The sequence below is a fragment of the Denticeps clupeoides genome, chromosome 7 (assembly GCF_900700375.1).
Source record: "Denticeps clupeoides chromosome 7, fDenClu1.1, whole genome shotgun sequence".
In the NCBI taxonomy this organism is placed as follows: Eukaryota; Metazoa; Chordata; class Actinopteri; order Clupeiformes; family Denticipitidae; genus Denticeps; species Denticeps clupeoides.
In genome coordinates, this window is record NC_041713.1 from 20,667,445 (window position 1) to 20,690,070 (window position 22,626).

A 22,626-nucleotide genomic window follows, 5' to 3' on the forward strand; every position below is an offset into this window, starting at 1 on the left:
TACTGAGCCCCAGAGATCATAACATCAAGATCTCAGTGGGTGTAGCCAGATATCTTTCAAATTCGAACATAGCAGAAGATGTAGTAAAATCATATTGACCCTAGGTTTGAAAATATATGGTTATGTTTTAAGTAGCACAAAATTCTGATGGATGCTCTTCTGATTATCTGAATTATCTTAAGCAAAGTGATGAGTGTGTGTGTGGTGATTACAGACTCCAACCTTCCTTGGCCAGCCTGGACTGGAAGCTGTGCATTATTCCACTTGCTCATGCCTTTCTATCCCCGTTCAGCTTGAGGGGTCATGAGCATAGGGGCACAGGGAGCCTCCTACCCTGTGGAGGGTTTTATGGCTCCACACATCTATGTCTGGGGGTGTTTTGTGAGAAATCTAAGGAGTAAAGCAAGAGACCCAATTACAGAGAGGGTACTCTTGTGATTATGCGAAATAAAAAAATGCTGATTGGACTACTTACATAAATTATAAACAACAGTGATTTGTACACCAAATTTGGAGTAATTGTTGAACAACTTGGCACAGCTTCCCTGATGGGGCAGGATGGTGCAGGACATGGTATTGCCGGTGTGTTAGATAGCTGGAATAAACGGTTGTAATTTCATCCCTGTCACGTCCCTGGACGTATGCTCCCACGTGTTCTGTCTGTCTGGCTTTGGTTTTGTGTCCTGTCTCTTTTAGGTTGACTTTGTGGGAGGAGTTGAAGGGTGAATGTAGGAGGAGATGTGGAACCAAATCGCGAGATGACGCGATCCTCTGCGCTCACATTCAAATTTGAAGTATGAATGTTTAGATTTTTGTGAATAAACTGATTCTGAATTCTGATTCTGTTGAATGCCAGTACACAAGATAAACAATGTGAGCATCTCTGTATTATGTTTTGGAAGGTGTTCTAACCAATTCTCATTTTGACATGTGTAGGTGTTCAGGTTAGTCCAGCTTTCTACAAGGTCATTCCATGGTTGATCACATAATCCATTATTATAGTGACATCAGTAACTGTATTTAGTCTTACCCTTCCTCTTCACCTTCTCATTTTCTTCCTTTATATTCACCTCCTAGTCTTAATCATCCTTCTCTTCCTCATGTCCTTGTCGTCTTATAGTTTAAATAATAGCTATAAATAGGGTTGCAGGGATAAACTGTGGTGTGCAACATTGCATATTAAAAAATATATATAAATAAAAATCTACCAAACTGAACCAAATACATAGAAAAGCCACAGAGACAAAGCGAAACACACAAAACACTTCAAGCGGATCATGGCAGAAAGACAATGAGAGGCAACCAACAACCTGACCTCGCCACCTGGGACGTGCTTGAAGCGCTAATGTGGACAGGCTTAACATTATTCATTTTTATTTTATCACGGCATTTAAGTTAATGATTTTGGCAGTAACATATGAGCTATGCTATAGATGTGTACAGTGACTTATTTTATTGACGCTACTCACAAAAAGTTAGTGATAGAGCTTTTCCTATTTGATCTGCATTTTAATGGGGACCATGTTTACCTCAGCATATCGCTCACCTCGCCTTCTCCAGCAATGCTGACGACCATCATTTCTGTGTGTAGCAACTATGCCCCGAGGTTCAGCTCTGTAGGCCTATGGTTACCTATGAGTTCTGTTTAGCCCATAAACCACCACACCATTTTAGGAACAAACAATATTCTTTAATGTAGGGTCAGATTTAATACACAATTTAAAATATCTAAAACACAGGAGTTGAAAAAGAGAAGTTGGGTGTGCATGGTCACCGGTATAATGTATAAAAGCAAAAAAGGTAAAAGTATAAAAACACACAATAACACAATCAAAATAAAAATTTCATGCAAAATAATCTGTTGTATAAGCTGTAATAAGCTGTTTCCACATCAAAACACAAAAAGTACACTCTGCTGACAACCAAACCTTCCTTATAATGTCCTCTGTTATGGATTACTGGTGTTTCAGCCAGGTACTTAAAAGAACTAAACTAAAAATCCTAAAACATCGGAATAAATAACCAATAAAAAAAAAAAAAATCTAAAGCAAAGGCTTAAAAAAAGATGAACCAATTAAGTCTAATTATCCATAAAACAACGGCCGACAACCCAGCAGCTTTACAGCAACTACCAAAAAGAGAATATAAAGATGTTATTTCCCATACACATAAGAAAACCTTTAATTACATACATTAAAATACAAACTAAAAAAAAACCCACCAAAACATTAAAAATACAAAGAATACAATATAAACGATCCCTTACCCCAGGTGAGCCCCAAACCAACAACTGCATCACAATACACTCTCGATCTTTGCTGTTTGTTCACCACTGTCTCTACTCCAGGACCCAGACAGTCTTTTGTTGTTGTGTTTTTTTCCCTAGTTAGTTAGTTAGCTATGCCTGTTTTAAACACTGCCATCTAATTGTTTGCAGCTGTGTCTCTACCTGGCCACTCGCCATTGTTAAATGGGACAAGCAAAGGTATCAACAAAAATTCTAAGTGTTGCAACCCCTAAGTCTATACAGTCGATTCTGTGAACGACACGAACACCTCTGGGAACTCCTTCCACAGATGACGCCATCTCATATCTCCTCCACACAGCACTCACCCACCTGGACACTTGGAAGGGAAATTATGTTAAAATGCTTTTCATTGACTACAGCTCAGCCTTTAACACAATAATCCCTTCCACACTCACCACCAAGCTGGAGCACCTGGGACTCAGCTCATATCTCTGTCAGTGGATCTCCAACCTAACCAGGAGACCACAGGCAGTAAAGATGGGCGGACATGTCTCAGCCACTACAAACTCCACCACCATCATTTGCTGACGACACTGTCGTGGTGGGCCTGATCTCTGACAACGACGAGACTGCCTACCTGGAGGAGGTTGGAAATCTGGAGAATTGGTGCCAGAGGAACAATCCACCTGGACGTCAGCAAAACAAAGGAGTTAATAATGGACTTCAGTACAAAGCAGGAGAGGACCTACCAGACCCCTGTCATCAACAGGAGCCCAGTGGAGAGAGTGGACAGCTTCCATTACCTTGGTGTTAACATCACGCAGGACCTGTCATGGTCCTGTCATATCAACACCGTGGTGAAAAAGGCCCGGCAGCGTCTCTACCACCTCAGACGCCTGAGAGACTTCAGACTGCCCTCCAAGGTGCTCAGGAACTTCTACTCCTGCACCATAGAGAGCATCCTGATGGGAAACATCTCAACCTGGTTTGTGAATAGCACCATGCAGGACAGGCGAGCCCTACAGAGGGTGGTTCGATCAGCCGAACGAATCATCCGTACCAAGCTCCCTGACCTTCAATCCATCTACAGCAAATGGTGCTGTACCAGGGGCAGGAAGATAATGAAGGACCTCACCCACCCCAACAATGGATTTCTCTCTGCTGCGATCAGGGAAGCGCTTCCACTCCCTCAAGTCCAACACAGAGAGAATGAGGAGGAGCTTCTTCCCATAGGCTATCCAAGCTCTCAACCACAACTGTACATAACTCCATAACACTCCAGCACTCTTCTCAATCACTTCTGGACTCAATTCCCCTAGAAATCCTTGCACAAATTTAAATTAACTTTTTAATCCTTGCACATTCACCTTGTTATACTTAGTCACTTTGAGTAAATCTATTTGCACACCTTTACCCTACCGGTTACACATTTTATGTTCTAGTTAAAAGTAGTGTAATATTTGGTTATGCTTGAAATATTTGCATATTGGTTCATTGTTTACTTGCAATAATCTTGTCTGTAGCAGTCACTAAAAGCATTTCACACCATGTATGACTGACAAAATTTGAACTTTAGCTCCTTCAAGACTGTTAAGCTATTTCAGGTGACTACCTCTTGAAGCTCATCGAGAGAATGTGGAGCGATACAATAGAGCACCATTGAGTAGGCTGTGGTTGGCCTAGGTCAAGTATAGATGTTTAGGGCAAATCCCCATTACAAAAACCACACTGCCAGAACTGGAGTCATTTAAGAGGGTTTATTATTTCAATAAAAATATCCCAAGTGAACCTCGCCACTGGAAACCAGGGTTTCTTTACCAGTGTTCACATTTGTGGACCTCCCTGCAGGAAGAAATAAGGGGGTCAGCAACAACCACTACTAGATCATTTCAGATGGACTGCACAAGCTACTCACTCTGTCGACCACACGTCTGTTGACAGGATGTTGTGGGAGAAGGATAGCAAACTGCAGTATTACAGTGGATGAAAACCTAACACAAGAAGGCAGGATTAGCACATTTAGCCTAGCATGAGCCTTGAGGGGGGGGTTCATATTTAATAAGAGTACCTTCTCAGTCAACGCCACATAAGATGTAGGGTTCACAAATGTAAACATCTGAAGGATGAAGCGTTTGTAGTGCGTTGGATACTGAAGCACGGAGGAGCCAGATACAGGAACCAAGGTGGACAGGTAACGGTCATCCTGGTACGGACATCTGAAGAGAATTCATTAGTGAGGACACTGCATATAGTTTTATCCAGTTAGCCAAAACTGCTCCTTACCCATCAACCAGGATGTCCCACTGTGGGGAGCTGTAGGGGTTTGGGTTGGATGTGGCCCAGCAGCGGCCCAGCATCAGAACAAGGTTGGGATCGGTTCTCCCCACAATACGTACTTCAGCATACACTGGGTCCCGCAGAATTTTAGTGACTGGGTAATCAGCATCACCGTAGTAGGAATTGTACGCGACAGTCACTACAGAGAGAGGAAACAGCAAAGCTCACAATTCAATAGAGGAAAGGACGAATTTATGACGTGCAGTACCTTCCACACATCCTTTGATGGCACAGCGGCCATTAGCCAGCCTGAGCTCCACCTGGAGTGGACCAAGAGCAGCAACTGGAAGTGGTGAGTCAGAAAAGCCAGTTTGAACCACCACTGCCTCCACAGCAGCACCAAAATAGCGACACTGAAAGAGAAGCCTGCAGAAGACAGTGCATTAAGACCTCCCCACACTCATTCCACACACAGAATAGAACTGCTCACTCACTCAAATTGGCTGTCTCTTGTGATGGAACCAAGAGGACCAACTCCCACCTCATAAGAGGAGAACATCCTATTCTCATAGATCACATAGCCAGCCTCCACCTGCAACAAGACCGTACAGGATAAGCGTTCATTCTGGCTTCACTTACAGAAAGGGCTCCTGAGCCTGGTTGAAGGTCCCTACTGAGCACCTTCATGCCAAACTTAATTAGGCCATTGAACAGTGGTTACAACCAGAACTGCCAGGAGGGCCTACAGGGCAAAGATTGGGAAGACCGGACATACAGGAAAGAGTATTACATGCCCACCGTCACAAGGGTCCCACATGCAGTCACAGGGAACTGGAAAATGGCAAAGGCACCGTTGGAATCAACAGCAGCACAGGGTGCATGGCTTCCTCCCAACAACGTAACGGAGTCTAAACTCAGCCGAGGGAGGGTTGCGTCCATGGACACCACAAGCACAAACTGTCCATCCCTGGTGCACTGGACAGTTACTGAGGAAAGTCAAAGAAAAAGTAAAGATCCTCCTTACACAGTCAACCATAAAGTAAAACTGACACCTACCCATTTTGCCATAGTAACATTGGTGACCATCAAAACAGCATCTTATAGCACTGCAGTTACTAGCAGAGATTCCAGGTTCCCCACAGGGTACCCGCTCAAAATTATTCACTTGACATTGGTCTGAAACTGGCAGGCCTGGATCACGGGCCAAGGTGGGGATCTGTGGCCCAGAGGGAGAAGGAATGGTCTTTATTTGGGCAAAGCACAAAGGGCCCCCAAAAACCAGCACCAGGACACCAAACATGCTCCCTCCTTTACCCATATCCACAACACTACAAACACTACCTATCAACCTGTATGCTGAGGGACTCTTTTATAGCTCACCAGATTCACTGATGTATTAGTGGCTGTTGTTTAAAACCACACCCCCTCATTAAAAATCCTGCCCCACTGCAATAAAGTAATCAGCTTGATTTGCATCAGCACATTTTGCCTGATTTACATTGAAGTGAATATTCCTACCTTGCCACCTGACACTCATGTACTTGAGTTGTAAAAGGAATGTTTAAGGTGATATTTCAAATGAGTTTTATTTTTCACAAAAGATTCATTTTTTATTAGCCTGGAGGATCAGATGCGTCCATCCATCTAGTGAAAAGCCATCAGTCACCTTTTTTGACAAGCACTAAATAGTTCCATAAGGTCTTGTCACTTCTTCAGAATACTTCAGAATACATTAACCCTATTTACAATTGTTTGAGACACTGTTTAAAGGTAAATAAATGTATTTAACAATTATTGTCAAATCATTTAAATAAATATCTTGAATAAATATCTGAGAATTATGAAACTAGTTCCAGGGTTCTGGAAATGTTGTCCTATTCTTGAATGATTTGGGATTTCAGCAGCTGAACAGTCCTCTAGACGGTCACTTGCTGCCATCCGCTAAAATTCTTATTGTCCCCTTTTGTTGTTTTAGGATTCTCTTTTTTATTTGCACTTCTGTAAGATGGGAAATTCCAGGTCAATTTTGTGCTTTTGTCTTTTGTGAAGGTCCCCCGCTTGTATTTTTATCAAACTGCAACCTCCCCCAAGCAAAATTCAACATTCAGGATTGGTTTATTGTCAGTACAACAGTATACACAGTATAATATGTATTGAAATACTGTTTCATACAGACCCCCCATAGTGCAATCATAAAAGAAAAATATATATGTATATACACACTAAACTAAACTATATTAACTAAAACTAAAACTTTAATACTCTATAGATCTCTGAAAGAGAAAAGTAAAACTTTTTGTACAATGAGCAGGATAAACAGGACATAATTGGATGACATCATGTAGGATGCATCTAAGTGGATAAGTTGGATATTTCAAACAGGACACACAAGACAAGACAAACATGCAAAATGAGCAGAAATGTGCAAAAAGAGCAGAAATGTGTAAAATGCTTAAGGCTGGAAGTGTGTTGATTGTTGAGTTTTACAGTGTTCTGGTGATGGCAGTGCATTGAGAGCTCTGACTGCTTGGAGGATGGTAGTAGCCTACTGGGTAAGACACTCACGTATTAACCAAAAGACCCAGGTTCATACCCCTCTTACCACCATTGTGTCCCTGAGCAAGACACTTAACCTTGAGTCTGGGACTGTCCCTGTTACTACTGATTGAAAGTTGCTCTGAATAAGGGCGTCTGATAAATGCTGTAAATGAGGAAGAAGCTCTTGCAGTGCCTGGCAGTTACAGTTCTGATGCCCCGAAACCGTCTGCCAGACAGTAGGAAAGAGAACAGGGCATGTAAGGGGTGGTGAGAGTCCTTCATTATGTTGTGAGCTTGACGGATGAGGTGTTTCTCGTAGAGCTGGGAGATGGAGCACCGATGATGCGCTCCGCTGTCTTCACTATCTGCTACAGTGCAGTTCCCGTACCAGACGATACCAGAAACACTCTCAATGGTCCCCTGGTAGAATGATGTGAGGTTGGGAGGAGAATGATGAAGGGAGGATGGTTGGCCTTCTTCAACTTTCTGAGGAAGTGCAGACATTTACATTTGCAGACATTGCTGGGCTTTCTTGGTGGTGGATGTGGTTTTGAGACTCCAGGAAACGTTGTCTGCCATGTGCACACCCAGGAACTTCATGCTGCTGATAATCACATTCATCGATGTGTAGTGGGGTGGGGACAGTCAGTTTCTTCCTGAAGTTGACAACCATATTTTTGGACTTGAGTCAGGTTGTTACTCTGGCACCAATCCACCAGATGTTTTATCTCCTCTCTGTAAGCAGACTCATTATTGTTGGTGACGACCCCCACTACTGCTGTGTCATCTGCAAACTTGACGATGTGGTTTGAACTGTACTGTACAGCACAGTCGTGTGTCAGCAGAGTGAACAGCAGTGGGCTGAGCAGCATCCCTGTGTAGAACCTGTGCTCAGTCTGACACCATGGAGGTGTTTCATATAAACAGAGACTGCTTTATAGATCCAGATGCAGAGTGGAGAGCTTATTCCCAGCAGGTCCCAGGAATGCTGAGCTGAAGACAATAAACAGCATTCTGGCATAAATGTCTTTTTTGTCAAGGTGGGGTTGTGTGAAGGGCAGACGAGATTGCATTATCTGTGGAGCAGTTTGGCCAGTAGGAGAACTGAAGTGGGTCCAGATTCTGTGGGAGTTGGGTCTTCATGTGCCTCAGAACCAGCCTCTTTTTAATGATGGGTGTGAGTGCAATGGGTCAATAATCATATAGGCAGGACACAGTCTCCCATGGAAAGACAGAGGTCCTGGTCATTGGGAGAGGAGGTCGTCTTTCTCAGTGGCTCCCTGATCTCTGCCTCAAACCTTGCAAAGAAGTCATTCAGCTCATCTGGCAGGGAGGGGTTGCTGCTGCAGGCCTGATATGTTGGCCACATGCGCTGTGTGGACAGAGTGTTATTAATTAAGGAGTCTTATTCATGCATTTAATGTGGACTAACTAGCAATATTCAGTCGACGTGTAGTCTCCTCCTCCTGCAGTGTTGAGTAACGATCTGATCCAGTAACATTTCAAATTACTATCAAGATACCACAGCTGGAGGATTGCCTTTTAGGCAGCAGTAAAACCTGCTAATACAACCTGCCACCCTGGTGAGCAGAAGGACAAAGCTCTGAGATAAAGTGGGGGGGTCTTCATGAACCTGGAATTTCTCATCTGACAACACTATATGATTGTATATATGATTGTCCCTGACCAGTCTCACAACAGTAATGTCATCAGTGAACTTCATGTGATTTGTATTGCAGCTGGAGGTGTTGCCGATATGGACTGTTTGTGGTCAGGATCCATTCGTGTGCTGGTCCCTCTCACTCATACACTCTCTTGCAAGAGCGAAAGTGGGAGCAGTTCCCCCTTAAACATCCTGCCCCCTTCACTCAAACTTTCAGAAGTTGAGAAACTTCTTGAAATGTGTCATGTGAGCATGTGAAAACACAGAACAGAAGTGTCGTGACCATGAGGTTACTTGATGCTTACCCTTGGTACACGCAAACTACAAATTAGCATAGTAACACTTTATTTGCTATTTAGATCCACCAGTTAAAATTAATGTTTGGTGCATATCAGAATAAAATACTGTCCGGAGCTGTTACACATCACTAGTACTGCCGATTTGATGTTGCCCTCCACAATACATACACAGCAAATAGTGACAAAAGTTCAGAGTACATGTAAAAACCCACAATTTGTCAAAATAGAAATCACACAAACCGCAAATAAAACACCACCATTTCACACTCTAGGAGGGTTGGGTGGGTAATAAATCCAGTTGTAACCCAAACACAGTCAGGCCAATGGATGGAATGCTCCAAACACACAGAAAAGAACACACAAACTGAAGATTACAACTCTGACGTCCCTTCCAGGGAAACTTAGCTCGTGCTGCTGTCACTGGTTGTAGCATCACTGGCTGTACTGCCCTCCACAATTTCCGCCGGCCTCTGGTCACACTGCTCGCACCACTGTCATCAACAACATTGTGGTTCCCAGTTCCAGGTACTCATCACCGCTCTTCCGACTGCCCTCCCCATGACATAAAGTGGGCTCTATTCATAAGAAACACATAAGAATACCCACAACCAGTACCCAGTCCCCTATAATCAATACATCAGTGTCATTAGAAATAAGACAAATGCAACACACAAGTCCCTGGTAAGAACATAAAAGTCATGATAAGGGTTCAATTAGTCCTACACGCATTAATGAGTGCAAGTCAGTAGAAACGTAAAACATCCCAACAACCATTACTACATTTCTACAATTCCATGTACTTGACATTTCCCCTCCCCCTTTTACCAGTAGTCAACCAGACCACTAATTCCCAAATCTGTCAGGAGGCACACCAAAATTAACTCTAGGTCCTAAATTCTCGACCCAAACACTTCCTTGAGAGTTAGGACCTACCTGCCTCTGTTCCCGTAAATCAATGACAGGCCTTAATGCATATTCTTCACCTTGGGAGAAGCCTGGCTGTAGAGGACAACACTGAATATTAAAAGTCCAAAACCCTACACCGCCCTGTGATACCTTCCCACCCCCAGGATATCCTCCCTCTTGGGAGTTGTTCTGGTGGATTGTACGAGCAGGTCACTGTTTACCTTCGGGGCATATCACATAAAAAGGCCAACCGTGGTTAAGTTGGGAGACGACCACAAAGGGTTTTGTGATGCAGTGGGGGCCTAATTTTTCCCAGGCCTGCGGTCTAAAGTTCTTGGACCGTACCCTTTCCCTCGGCACCAAGGGGTGTCAGTCCCACTCTTGCTGCCGCTTTGTCCACCTCCATACCTGGTGGTAGGCTGCCACTAGCTCTCTTTGGTGTTGTCATACCCAGTCATTCAAAGAGCCCTGTGTCTGTGGTAAGGAGATGTCCAGGACCATATCAACTGGTAGTTGAGCATGTCTCCTATACAGAGTGTAAAAAGGTGCTAAGCCTGTTGATCTATGTGGGGTATTGTTATATGCTTGCAACAGATGGGGCAATTGATAGACCCCATGTGTCTGGCCGTCCTGATCCACAGTATTTAATAACCTTAGGAGGGTCTGATTAAACCCCTCACCAGCTCCATTACCTTGAGTATGATAGGGAGTTCTGTGACTCTTAGTACAAGCATACACTTGGCAAAGTCTCTCATGAGGTCAGATTCAAATGCACCCCCATGATCAGTTAAAATTCGTTCTGGACATCCAAACGGTTGAATAACATGCCTCCATGGAGCTTTCACTGTAGTCTGTGCTGTCTGATCCTATGTGAGGACGGCTATGGCATATTTAGAAAACAAATCAGTTAAAACCAAAAAGATTGGGAGTCATTCACTCTACCTAAAGAAAGAAAGTCCATAGCCAAAATTCAAAAGTGCTGACCCAGTATGCACTAACAGCACTCTTTTGGGCACTTCCCACAATCACGAGCCAAGCCATCCCAATAAACCTGCCCCCTGAGTGCAGGCACCATTCTCTGACCCAGAGCATGGCCAAAGGCGCCATGATAAGATTCCCAGATTTCCCATGTTTCTTCGGCTGGCACCACCACTGGTGCCAACATCTGTCCAGTTGCAGGGTCCTGACTTTCCCCATACCAAGATCCCATCACACAATTTCAGATGTTCCCATTCTCTAATTAACTTCTGGCCCACTGCTGAAAGGGACTATGTCCAGCGGTGGACATCCCATGCCTTCGGTTTTCCACTGGCGTACCATGCTAAGATCAGGGTCAGCCTCCTGAATCACCGGCGAATGTTCCTCCTCCAATATGCACCTCCATATTTTCCCCACCTCTGGGCTGTGAGACTGTATGTGCTTGCACCCGGTTATTACTGGCCCCAACAGGGCAATCGGGCATCTGCATTTTGGTTTACAGATCCGGGCCTTTAGCAGATTTCAAAGCTGTAGTTGGCCAGTTGGCTGGGGCTTAAGGCCATGATGGTGAAGTAATTCAAACACTTGTTCCAGGTGCATTAAGTGACTATCAAAATCTGATTAATACAGGATCACATTATCAAGATAGATCAAAAGGAAGTCATTGACTCTTTCCCCCAGACAACTCGGCATTAGGCACTGGAAGGTAAAAGGCACATTACAAAGTCCAAAGGGCATACACTTCATCTGGTAGAGACTCATTGGCATTACAAAAGCAGCCTTTTCTTTGTCACACGGGTCTAATTCAACTTGCCAATAGCCAAGGTCGGATAGCCTTTTTCAGTCCAGTGAAGGATTCTTTGATATGAGGGAGTGGGAATGCTTCTTTATGGGTGACTGCATTTAGCTTTCATTAAGCCAGGTCCCATCTTTCTTTTTCACTTAGACCACTGGGGCTGCCCACAGACTAGAACTCTCTGTGATGATCCCGCTGGCCAACAACCCTTGCAGCAGGTCAAGGAGCTCAGGATACAAACTGGGGTAACTGGTCTGTATTGTTCTCATACTGTTGGAATCTGGTGCATCACTGCACTGATCCAACCACCGCTGAGGGAGATTAGTCAATTGCTCCTGTTGGAAAGTAGTCTTTGTCCACTACAATCTGTCACCTTGGAGCTCTCCAATGTTGTGATCGCAGTCATTTACATTTAGATTTAGAGCATTTAGATTTAGAGCGACTTTCAATCAGTAGTGACACGGACAGTCTCCCGGGAGCAACTTAGGGTTAAGTGTCTCAGGGACAAGATGGTAGTAAGTGGGATTTGAACCTGCATCTTCTGGTTCATAGACGAGTGTGTTACCACTAGGCTACTACCACCCTGGTTACATTGTTTCCTTTGACACTCATAAGGCTTACATCAACCTCCACTTCACAACCCCGAGACTGCCACAGTACCAAATGTCTGGGCCCCAGGATGTCTGTAACCTGTGCCAAGGGTTTATGAGCTGGCAATTCTACCAGAGGTGTGTGGGTTACAATCACAGAGGTGTATTTTGCCTGACCTCATCTGCACTAGTGCCCGGCCATCACACAACAATTTGCATGTCCAGCCGCCTGTGGCACACAAGCCCACATTATCATCTCTCAGGGGGCAAGAGGACTGGTCCCTGGGAATACAAACAGGCATTTATCTGAACTTCAGAAATGGTGGTTATTGCCTGTACACGTCAGCACACGTGGAAAGCCCTCTCCGATGCTTGCCCAGCCCCTGGAACATGCTGCCAGGCTGGGGTGACCATTCTGGAAGAGGGCCTCTCAGCAATGAGTTATCACATTCATCCCAAGGATGCCATAATCTGACTGAAAGTTGTCAGTAGACTAGAACACCACCCTTTGCTGGCACTACCACCCCCTGTATATGAAAGTCTAATATAGCATAGCCAACAAGGTAACTTCAGCGCATTAACAGCTTTTAGTCAGCCAAGATGGACGTGACGCTGAAACAATGATTGACTGAATAGTCACCTGTGAGCCGGTATCTAGAAAAGCAGGGGATTTTCTTTCCTTGGATCTTCAACTTCAAGGCACTGTCCAACTACTGCAGGCTTATGTGGAGTTCCTGTTTGAGTCCCACGCTTGGCCATCCGCCCAACAGTGGCCGAAGTGGTCAAACCCTGTGGTGGGGTTTGCCGTTGGGGGCACTCCCGCTGCATATGTCTGTCTTACATTGGCATGCTCCGCACTGAGATTCTGCTCTTGTTCCACTGCCTTGTCCTCCTTGCTTATGTCTATAATCTTCAAAGCAGGATTCCTTGTAAATTTACATTTAAGGCATTTGGCATGCCCTTATCCAGAGTGACTTACGTGTAAGGGACCTAGCCGCAGCCCTGTGGAGACCTCACCATTTCATAGTAATCATCTTCAACCCCACCATCAGTCCTTGGTTCCTTGTTCCTCCACATGGCCATGCACTCACAGCGTTGCAAGATAAATGCACAAACCTCCTCCACTTACAAGTGAAGCAGCAGGCACACTACAGAGACTAGTTCCCCATACACATCCAGGACCTTGATTTTTTTTGGACTTGATGCCAGCAAGCAGTAAAACCTCCCACCCTGCTCTCCCCTGGAGGGCACTCAAAACAAAATCCACATGCTGGACCTGATTAAGATTTTGGGCATGAATGAGAGTTTCCGCTTGAATCCGCCAATCAGTTAGACTCATTTTTCTCTCCTTATCCCCAAATTTAGGCACCCAGGTGCCTCCCAAAAACCAAGGCATCAAAAGCACATTAGGAACTTCTGCAGTAGCAGCACCACCTTGTGGACCTCCACTTTTCATGCTGTCAGTCAAGAGTGGACTTCCTGCAATCTTACTTTATGCTCACCCTTGGTCCACCCCAGACACAAGTAAATTAATATAGGAGCACTTTATTTGCTATTTAGATCAACCAGTTAAAAATGTTTGCAGCAAATCAGAATAAAATCACTAGTACTGTCGATTTGATGTCACCCTCCCCAATACACACACACAGCAAATAGTGACAAAGTTCAGAGTAGATGTAAAAACCCACAATGTCCAAATGGGGGGGGTGGGGGTGCGCCTGGTAAGAACATAAGTCATGATTTGGGTTCAATTAGTCCTAGACTCAGGAGTGCCAGTCAGGAGAAAAGTAAAACATTACTGGGGCCAGTAATAACCGGGCGCAAGCACATACAGTCTCAAAGCCCAGAGGTGGGGAACATTGGATGAACCTGCTGAGTGGTGCCCCAGAGAAAAGGAGCCTTGCCTTACAGTTGTACAAGATCCTTAGGAGCCCAGTTTAGGGCAAATCACGATTACAAGAACCACACTGCCAGAACTGGAGTCATTTAAGAGGGTTTATTATTTCAATAAAAATATCCCAAGTGAACCTCGCCACTGGAAACCAGGGTTTCTTTACCAGTGTTCACATTTGTGGACCTCCCTGCAGGAAGAAAGAAGGGGGTCAGCAACAACCACTACTAGATCATTTCAGATGGACTGCACAAGCTACTCACTCTGTCGACCACACGTCTGTTGACAGGATGTTGTGGGAGAAGGATAGCAAACTGCAGTATTACAGTGGATGAAAACCTAACACAAGAAGGTAGGATTAGCACATTTAGCCTAGCATGAGCCTTGAGGGGGGGTTCATATTTAATAAGAGTACCTTCTCAGTCAACGCCACATAAGACGTAGGGTTCACAAATGTAAACATTTGAAGGATGAAGCGTTTGTAGTGCGTTGGATACTGAAGCACGGAGGAGCCAGATACAGGAACCAAGGTGGACAGGTAACGGTCATCCTGGTACGGACATCTGAAGAGAATTCATTAGTGAGGACACTGCATACAGTTTTATCCAGTTATCCAAAACCGCTCCTTACCCATCAACCAGGATGTCCCACTGTGGGGAGCTGTAGGGGTTTGGGTTGGATGTGGCCCAGCAGCGGCCCAGCATCAGAACAAGGTTGGGATCGGTTCTCCCCACAATACGTACTTCAGTATACACTGGGTCCCGCAGAATTTTAGTGACTGGGTAATCAGCATCACCGTAGTAGGAATTGTACGCGACAGTCGCTACAGAGAGAGGAAACGGCAAAGCTCACAATTCAATAGAGGAAAGGACGAATTTATGACGTGCAGTACCTTCCACACATCCTTTGATGGCACAGCGGCCATTAGCCAGCCTGAGCTCCACCTGGAGTGGACCAAGAGCAGCAACTGGAAGTGGTGAGTCAGAAAAGCCAGTTTGAACCACCACTGCCTCCACAGCAGCACCAAAATAGCGACACTGAAAGAGAAGCCTGCAGAAGACAGTGCATTAAGACCTCCCCACACTCATTCCACACACAGAATAGAACTGCTCACTCACTCAAATTGGCTGTCTCTTGTGATGGAACCAAGAGGACCAACTCCCACCTCATAAGAGGAGAACATCCTATTCTCATAGATCACATAGCCAGCCTCCACCTGCAACAAGACCGTACAGGATAAGCGTTCATTCTGGCTTCACTTACAGAAAGGGCTCCTGAGCCCGGTTGAAGGTCCCTTCTGAGCACCTTCATGCCAAACTTAATTAGGCCATTGAACAGTGGTTACAACCAGAACTGCCAGGAGGGCCTACAGGGCAAAGATTGGGAAGACCGGACATACAGGAAAGAGTATTACATGCCCACCGTCACAAGGGTCCCACATGCAGTCACAGGGAACTGGAAAATGGCAAAGGCACCGTTGGAATCAACAGCAGCACAGGGTGCATGGCTTCCACCCAACAACGTAACGGAGTCTAAACTCAGCCGGGGGAGGGTTGCGTCCATGGACACCACAAGCACAAACTGTCCATCCCTGGTGCACTGGACAGTTACTGAGGAAAGTCAAAGAAAAAGTAAAGATCCTCCTTACACAGTCAACCATAAAGTAAAACGGACACCTACCCATTTTGCCGTAGTAACATTGGTGACCATCAAAACAGCATCTTATAGCACTGCAGTTACTAGCAGAAATTCCAGGTTCCCCACAGGGTACCCGCTCAAAATTATTCACTTGACATTGGTCTGAAACTGGCAGGCCTGGATCACGGGCCAAGGTGGGTATCTGTGGCCCAGAGGGAGAAGGAATGGTCTTTATTTGGGCAAAGCACAAAGGGCCCCCAAAAACCAGGACCAGGACACCAAACATGCTCCCTCCTTTACCCATACCCATACCCATACCCATATCCATATCCATATCCATATCCATATCCATATCCATATCCACAACACTACAAACACTCCCTATCAACCTGCATGCTGAGGGACTCTTTTATAGCTCACCAGATTCACTGGAAGTTTAAAACCACACCCCCTCATTAAAAATCCTGCCCCACTGCGGTAAAGTAATCAGTTAATTATGAGATTTCTGGTGTAATCAGCTTGATTTGCATCCGCACATTTTGCCCAATTTATATTGAAGTCAATATTCCTACCTTGCCACGTACTACCTTGCCACGTTCATGTACTAGAGTTGTAAAAGTAATGTTAAGGTTTAAAGTGATTTTTCAAATCAGATGCATCCATCCATCTGGCAAAAAGCCATCAGTCACTTTTTTGACAATGCAAACACCAAATATCTCCATAAGGTCTTGTCACTTGTCACATGACATCAGACTACATTAACCCTATTTCCAATTGTTTGGGACAATGTTTAAAGGTAAATAACAATCATAGTGAAATCATTTAAACAAATATTTTAAATAAATATCTGATAATTCTGATCCTAGTTCCACTAGTTGTCCTATTCTTGAATGATATGGGATTTCAGCAGCTGAACAGTCCTCTGGATGGTCACTTGCTGTCATCTGATAAAGTTCTTATTGTCCCTTTTTAAAGTTTAACTTTTGTTCTTTTCTGATTATATTTTTATATTTTCAATTCTGTAAGATGGGAAATTCCAGGTCCATGGCATTTTGTGCTTTTGTTTTTCATGAAGGTCCCCCACTTGTTAAACTTTGTTAAACTGCGACCTCCCCCAAGCAAGATTCAAGACTGGTTTATTTTAAGTACAACAGTATACACAGTATAACGTGTATTGAAATACTGTTTCATACAGACCCCCCATAGTGCAATCATAAAAGAAAAATATATATACACACTAAACTAACTAAACCTAAAACTTAAATACTCTATAGATCACTGTAAGAGCAAAGTAAAACCTTTTTTGTACAATGAAGAGGACATAGGTCTAGGGGATCCGGTCCGTAACAAAAGAAAGGACAAAAAAAAAAACCTACTAAGACTAAACTGAGAAATTTAACAAGTATTTTATTAACAAATAAATATACAAATAAAGAAGAAATACATACAAAACGAATTACAACGAATAACGTCAAACAAAACTAGAATACAAAAAAACAAAAACGCAGCAGGCCGACACAAGTTGCGTCGCCTCCTAGGGGAAGCGCAGGGGAAACCGGAAATGATGCAAAAGGGAAATGGTAGGGAGGCGGGCGGGGTGGATGTCACGGCAAGCGCAGCCCTGAAAAAGGAGACTGAGGCTCCTTTTATTGTCTGTCCACAGCAGGAACAGATGGGCTGAATTTGTTATTACCAGGCACCTGCAAACTCAACACAAAACACAGAACAGAAACATATCAAAATACCAGGATGTAACACTGGACGACATCATGTAGGATACATTGAAGTGGATAAGTTGGATATTTCAAAGAAGACACACAAGAAAAGACAAACATGTGCAAAATGATCAGAAATGTGCAACCTGAATTGAGATGTGCAAAATGGTCAGTGTGTTATCAAGTGCATAAGGCTGGAAGTGTATTGATGTTTGAGTTTTACAGTGTTCTGGTGATGGCAGTGCACTGAGAGCTCTGACTGCTTGGAGGATGGAAGTAGCCTAGTGGGTAAGACACTCACCTATGAACCAAAAGACCCAGGTTCATATCCCACTTATTACCATTGTGTCCCTGAGCAAGACACGTAAGCCTGAGTCTCTCGAGGGGGACTGTCCCTGTAACTACTGATTGAAAGTCGCTCTGGATAAGGGCATCTGATAAATGCTGTAAATGAGGAAGAACCTCTTGCAGTTACAGTTCTGATGTTGCGGAACCATCTGCCAGACGGTAGGAGGGAGAACAGGGCACGTGAGGGGTGGTGAGAGTCATTATGTTCCAAGCTCGGCGGATGAGGTGTTTCTTGTAGTGCTGGGAGATGGTGAAAGTGGAGCCATGATGATGCGCTCTGCTGTCTTCACAGTGACAGTGCAGTTCCTGTACCAGACGAGTACAGGATGTAGCAGCAGAGAAACACTCTCAACGGTCCCCTGGTAGAATGATGTGAGGATGGGAGGAAGGTTGGCCTTCTTCAGCTTTCTGAGGAAGTGCAGACGTTGCTGGTCTTTCTTGGTGGTGGATGTGGTGTTGAGGTTCTAGGAGAGGTCGTCGGTCATGTGCACACCCAGGAACTTCATGCTGCTGACAATCTTTTTGCAGCACAGTAGTGTATCAGCAGAGTGAACAGCAGTGGGTTGAACAGCATCCCTGTGGGGAACCTGTGCTCAGTCTGACACCATGGAGGTGTTTCCTATAAACACAGACTGGGGCCTGTCTGCAGAGTGGAGAGCTTATTCCCTCCACCCAGTTTGAATGAATGTAAATGTAACCGGAGCATTGACATGGTTCTCATGCTCACCCACATCCCCAAACTTCCTCCCAACATCGACCTCAGCTGCTGTATGACAATTCCACTATGACACAGTGACGCCAATAGGTGGAATGCTCCAAGAACTCCAGAAAGAACATGCAACTCCGACGTCCCTTCCAGGGGAACTTAGCTCACACCGCTGTCACTACTTGTAGAGAAGTAAAACAGAACCAACCAACCACCATTACTACAATTCCACGTACTTGACAAGTATCAGCACATGGAATCTCTGCTGGTTCCACTGTAGCAGACCAAAAGCAAACCCTTTTAACACTCACCTACTTATGACTGGAACATGGAAAAATGTTATAGTGGTAAACCAAATAAAACTATTTCCTCTCTATAAAGGATCCATAGAGGCTGCCTGTTTTTATATTTCTGGCCAGCAAATTGACACAGCAGCATGTTTGATTTACAGCATCTTCTAAGCCTCCTGCTCAGTCAGCAAAATCCATTCATAACCAACAGTGGACTAGGCCACTGTTCTTCCATCTTGTGTTCTCAATTCCACGAGCTACAGCCTGTTACATTGAACTGACTGGAGGACCCAGACACTATATAAAAGCTTATTTCACGTTCCTCCACAGCTGATCACAAAAGGAAACAATGCTGTGAAATGAATCCTTTAGTTTTGGTAATAGGGAGTGTTACCAGTTTGAATAAGTGACAGGCCATCTAGTTAAAAGGGTAAATGTTTTTAGTTCTAAGCTGATGAATATTTTGTTCTTTGCCCCCCCGTGGGATCACCACCTTGTCAGGGTTAGTGTGCCTCAGAAACCCAAAGCTCAGTTCAGGTGGGAAAGTTGGATAGGTCTTAGGGTAGAGGCATGAAAGTGCAATCCGGAGCACCCCACCTTAACTGCAATTGTGTGCCCCCCTTAACAGGCATACAAGGGAGCAGACAGTCTAGAACCAGCCCTGAGGGAAGGACAAATACATCAAGAAAGCTGCTCATGTACATTGGCCAGTAACAATTAGTGTTGTCAGTGAAATGAAATTAGAAACCATTTGCATTGGATGAAGTTGCAGAGTGGTGGCCCAGAGAAAAGGAACCTTTCCTTACAGCTGTACAAGATCCTTAGATAAGAACCCAGTTTAGGGCAAATCACAATTACAAGAACCACACTGCTAGAACTGGAGTCATTTAAGAGGGTTTATTTCAATAAAAATATCCCAAGTGAACCTCGCCACTGGAAACCAGGGTTTCTTTACCAGTGTTCACATTTGTGGACCTCCCTGCAGGAAGAAATAAGGGGGTCAGCAACAACCACTACTAGATCATTTCAGATGGACTGCACAAGCTACTCACTCTGTCGACCACACGTCTGTTGACAGGATGTTGTGGGAGAAGGATAGCAAACTGCAGTATTACAGTGGATGAAAACCTAACACAAGAAGGTAGGATTAGCACATTTAGCCTAGCATGAGCCTTGAGGGGGGGGGGGGGGGGGGGGGGTCATATTTAATAAGAGTACCTTCTCAGTCAACGCCACATAAGATGTAGGGTTCACAAATGTAAACATCTGAAGGATGAAGCGTTTGTAGTGCGTTGGATACTGAAGCACGGAGGAGCCAGATACAGGAACCAAGGTGGACAGGTAACGGTCATCCTGGTACGGACATCTGAAGAGAATTCAGTAGTGAGGACACTGCATACAGTTTTATCCAGTTAGCCAAAACCGCTCCTTACCCATCAACCAGGATGTCCCACTGTGGGGAGCTGTAGGGGTTTGGGTTGGATGTGGCCCAGCAGCGGCCCAGCATCAGAACAAGGTTGGGATCGGTTCTCCCCACAATACGTACTTCAGCATACACTGGGTCCCGCAGAATTTTAGTGACTGGGTAATCAGCATCACCATAGTAGGAATTGTACGCGACAGTCGCTACAGAGAGAGGAAACGGCAAAGCTCACAATTCAATAGAGGAAAGGACGAATTTATGACGTGCAGTACCTTCCACACATCCTTTGATGGCACAGCGGCCATTAGCCAGCCTGAGCTCCACCTGGAGTGGACCAAGAGCAGCAACTGGAAGTGGTGAGTCAGAAAAGCCAGTTTGAACCACCACTGCCTCCACAGCAGCACCAAAATAGCGACACTGAAAGAGAAGCCTGCAGAAGACAGTGCATTAAGACCTCCCCACACTCATTCCACACAGAATAGAACTGCTCACTCACTCAAATTGGCTGTCTCTTGTGATGGAACCAAGAGGACCAACTCCCACCTCATAAGAGGAGAACATCCTATTCTCATAGATCACATAGCCAGCCTCCACCTGCAACAAGACCGTACAGGATAAGCATTCATTCTGGCTTCCCTTACAGAAAGGGCTCCTGAGCCTGGTTGAAGGTCCCTACTGAGCACCTTCATTCCAAACATAGGCCATTGAACAGTGGTTACAACCAGAACTGCCAGGAGGGCCTACAGGGCAAAGATTGGGAAGACCGGACATACAGGAAAGAGTATTACATGCCCACCGTCACAAGGGTCCCACATGCAGTCACAGGGAACTGGAAAATGGCAAAGGCACCATTGGAATCAACAGCAGCACAGGGTGCATGGCTTCCTCCCAACAACGTAACGGAGTCTAAACTCAGCCGAGGGAGGGTTGCGTCCATGGACACCACAAGCACAAACTGTCCATCCCTGGTGCACTGGAGAGTTACTGAGGAAAGTCAAAGAAAAAGTAAAGATCCTCCTTACACAGTCAACCATAAAGTAAAACTGACACCTACACATTTTGCCATAGTAACATTGGTGACCATCAAAACAGCATCTTATAGCACTGCAGTTACTAGCAGAGATTCCAGGTTCCCCACAGGGTACCCGCTCAAAATTATTCACTTGACATTGGTCTGAAACTGGCAGGCCTGGATCACGGGCCAAGGTGGGGATCTGTGGCCCAGAGGGAGAAGGAATGGTCTTTATTTGGGCAAAGCACAAAGGGCCCCCAAAAACCAGCACCAGGACACCAAACATGCTCCCTCCTTTACCCATATCCACAACACTACAAACACTACCTATCAACCTGTATGCTGAGGGACTCTTTTATAGCTCACCAGATTCACTGATGTATTAGTGGCTGTTGTTTAAAACCACACCCCCTCATTAAAAATCCTGCCCCACTGCAATAAAGTAATCAGCTTGATTTGCATCAGCACATTTTGCCTGATTTACATTGAAGTGAATATTCCTACCTTGCCACCTGACACTCATGTACTTGAGTTGTAAAAGGAATGTTTAAAGTGATATTTCAAATGAGTTTTATTTTTCACAAAAGATTCATTTTTTATTAGCCTGGAGGATCAGATGCGTCCATCCATCTAGTGAAAAGCCATCAGTCACCTTTTTTGACAAGCACTAAATAGTTCCATAAGGTCTTGTCACTTCTTCAGAATACTTCAGAATACATTAACCCTATTTACAATTGTTTGAGACACTGTTTAAAGGTAAATAAATGTATTTAACAATTATTGTCAAATCATTTTAATAAATATATTGAATAAATATCTGAGAATTATGAAACTAGTTCCAGGGTTCTGGAAATGTTGTCCTATTCTTGAATGATTTGGGATTTCAGCAGCTGAACAGTCCTCTAGACGGTCACTTGCTGCCATCCGCTAAAATTCTTATTGTCCCCTTTTGTTGTTTTAGGATTCTCTTTTTTATTTGCACTTCTGTAAGATGGGAAATTCCAGGTCAATTTTGTGCTTTTGTCTTTTGTGAAGGTCCCCCGCTTGTATTTTTATCAAACTGCAACCTCCCCCAAGCAAAATTCAACATTCAGGATTGGTTTATTGTCAGTACAACAGTATACACAGTATAATATGTATTGAAATACTGTTTCATACAGACCCCCCATAGTGCAATCATAAAAGAAAAATATATATGTATATACACACTAAACTAAACTATATTAACTAAAACTAAAACTTTAATACTCTATAGATCTCTGAAAGAGAAAAGTAAAACTTTTTGTACAATGAGCAGGATAAACAGGA

General features: G+C 44.4%; 3 protein-coding genes across 3 annotated transcripts; all 3 read right to left on the reverse strand.

Annotated features, from left to right (window-relative positions):
* Positions 1 to 4,013: 4,013 nt before the first annotated feature.
* LOC114793850 (zona pellucida sperm-binding protein 4-like) lies at positions 4,014 to 6,220 on the reverse strand. Its single transcript, XM_028985981.1, has 9 exons — positions 6,208 to 6,220; positions 5,582 to 5,830; positions 5,324 to 5,511; positions 5,020 to 5,117; positions 4,794 to 4,951; positions 4,532 to 4,724; positions 4,317 to 4,464; positions 4,164 to 4,239; positions 4,014 to 4,090 (listed from the first exon to the last, which is right to left on the reverse strand). Exons 1-9 carry the CDS (start codon positions 6,218 to 6,220, stop codon positions 4,014 to 4,016), a joined length of 1,200 nt encoding a protein of 399 aa, XP_028841814.1.
* Positions 6,221 to 8,261: 2,041 nt separating this feature from the next.
* Positions 8,262 to 16,182, reverse strand: LOC114793851 (zona pellucida sperm-binding protein 4-like). Its single transcript, XM_028985983.1, has 9 exons — positions 15,867 to 16,182; positions 15,609 to 15,796; positions 15,305 to 15,402; positions 15,079 to 15,236; positions 14,817 to 15,009; positions 14,602 to 14,749; positions 14,450 to 14,525; positions 14,324 to 14,376; positions 8,262 to 8,435 (listed from the first exon to the last, which is right to left on the reverse strand). The coding sequence occupies exons 1-9, from the start codon at positions 16,180 to 16,182 to the stop codon at positions 8,262 to 8,264; spliced, it is 1,404 nt and encodes a 467-aa protein (XP_028841816.1).
* A 2,169-nt stretch (positions 16,183 to 18,351) lies between these two features.
* Positions 18,352 to 21,999, reverse strand: LOC114793852 (zona pellucida sperm-binding protein 4-like). Its single transcript, XM_028985984.1, has 10 exons — positions 21,987 to 21,999; positions 21,361 to 21,609; positions 21,103 to 21,290; positions 20,803 to 20,900; positions 20,579 to 20,736; positions 20,317 to 20,509; positions 20,102 to 20,249; positions 19,936 to 20,011; positions 19,810 to 19,862; positions 18,352 to 18,405 (listed from the first exon to the last, which is right to left on the reverse strand). The coding sequence occupies exons 1-10, from the start codon at positions 21,997 to 21,999 to the stop codon at positions 18,352 to 18,354; spliced, it is 1,230 nt and encodes a 409-aa protein (XP_028841817.1).
* Positions 22,000 to 22,626: the final 627 nt, after the last annotated feature.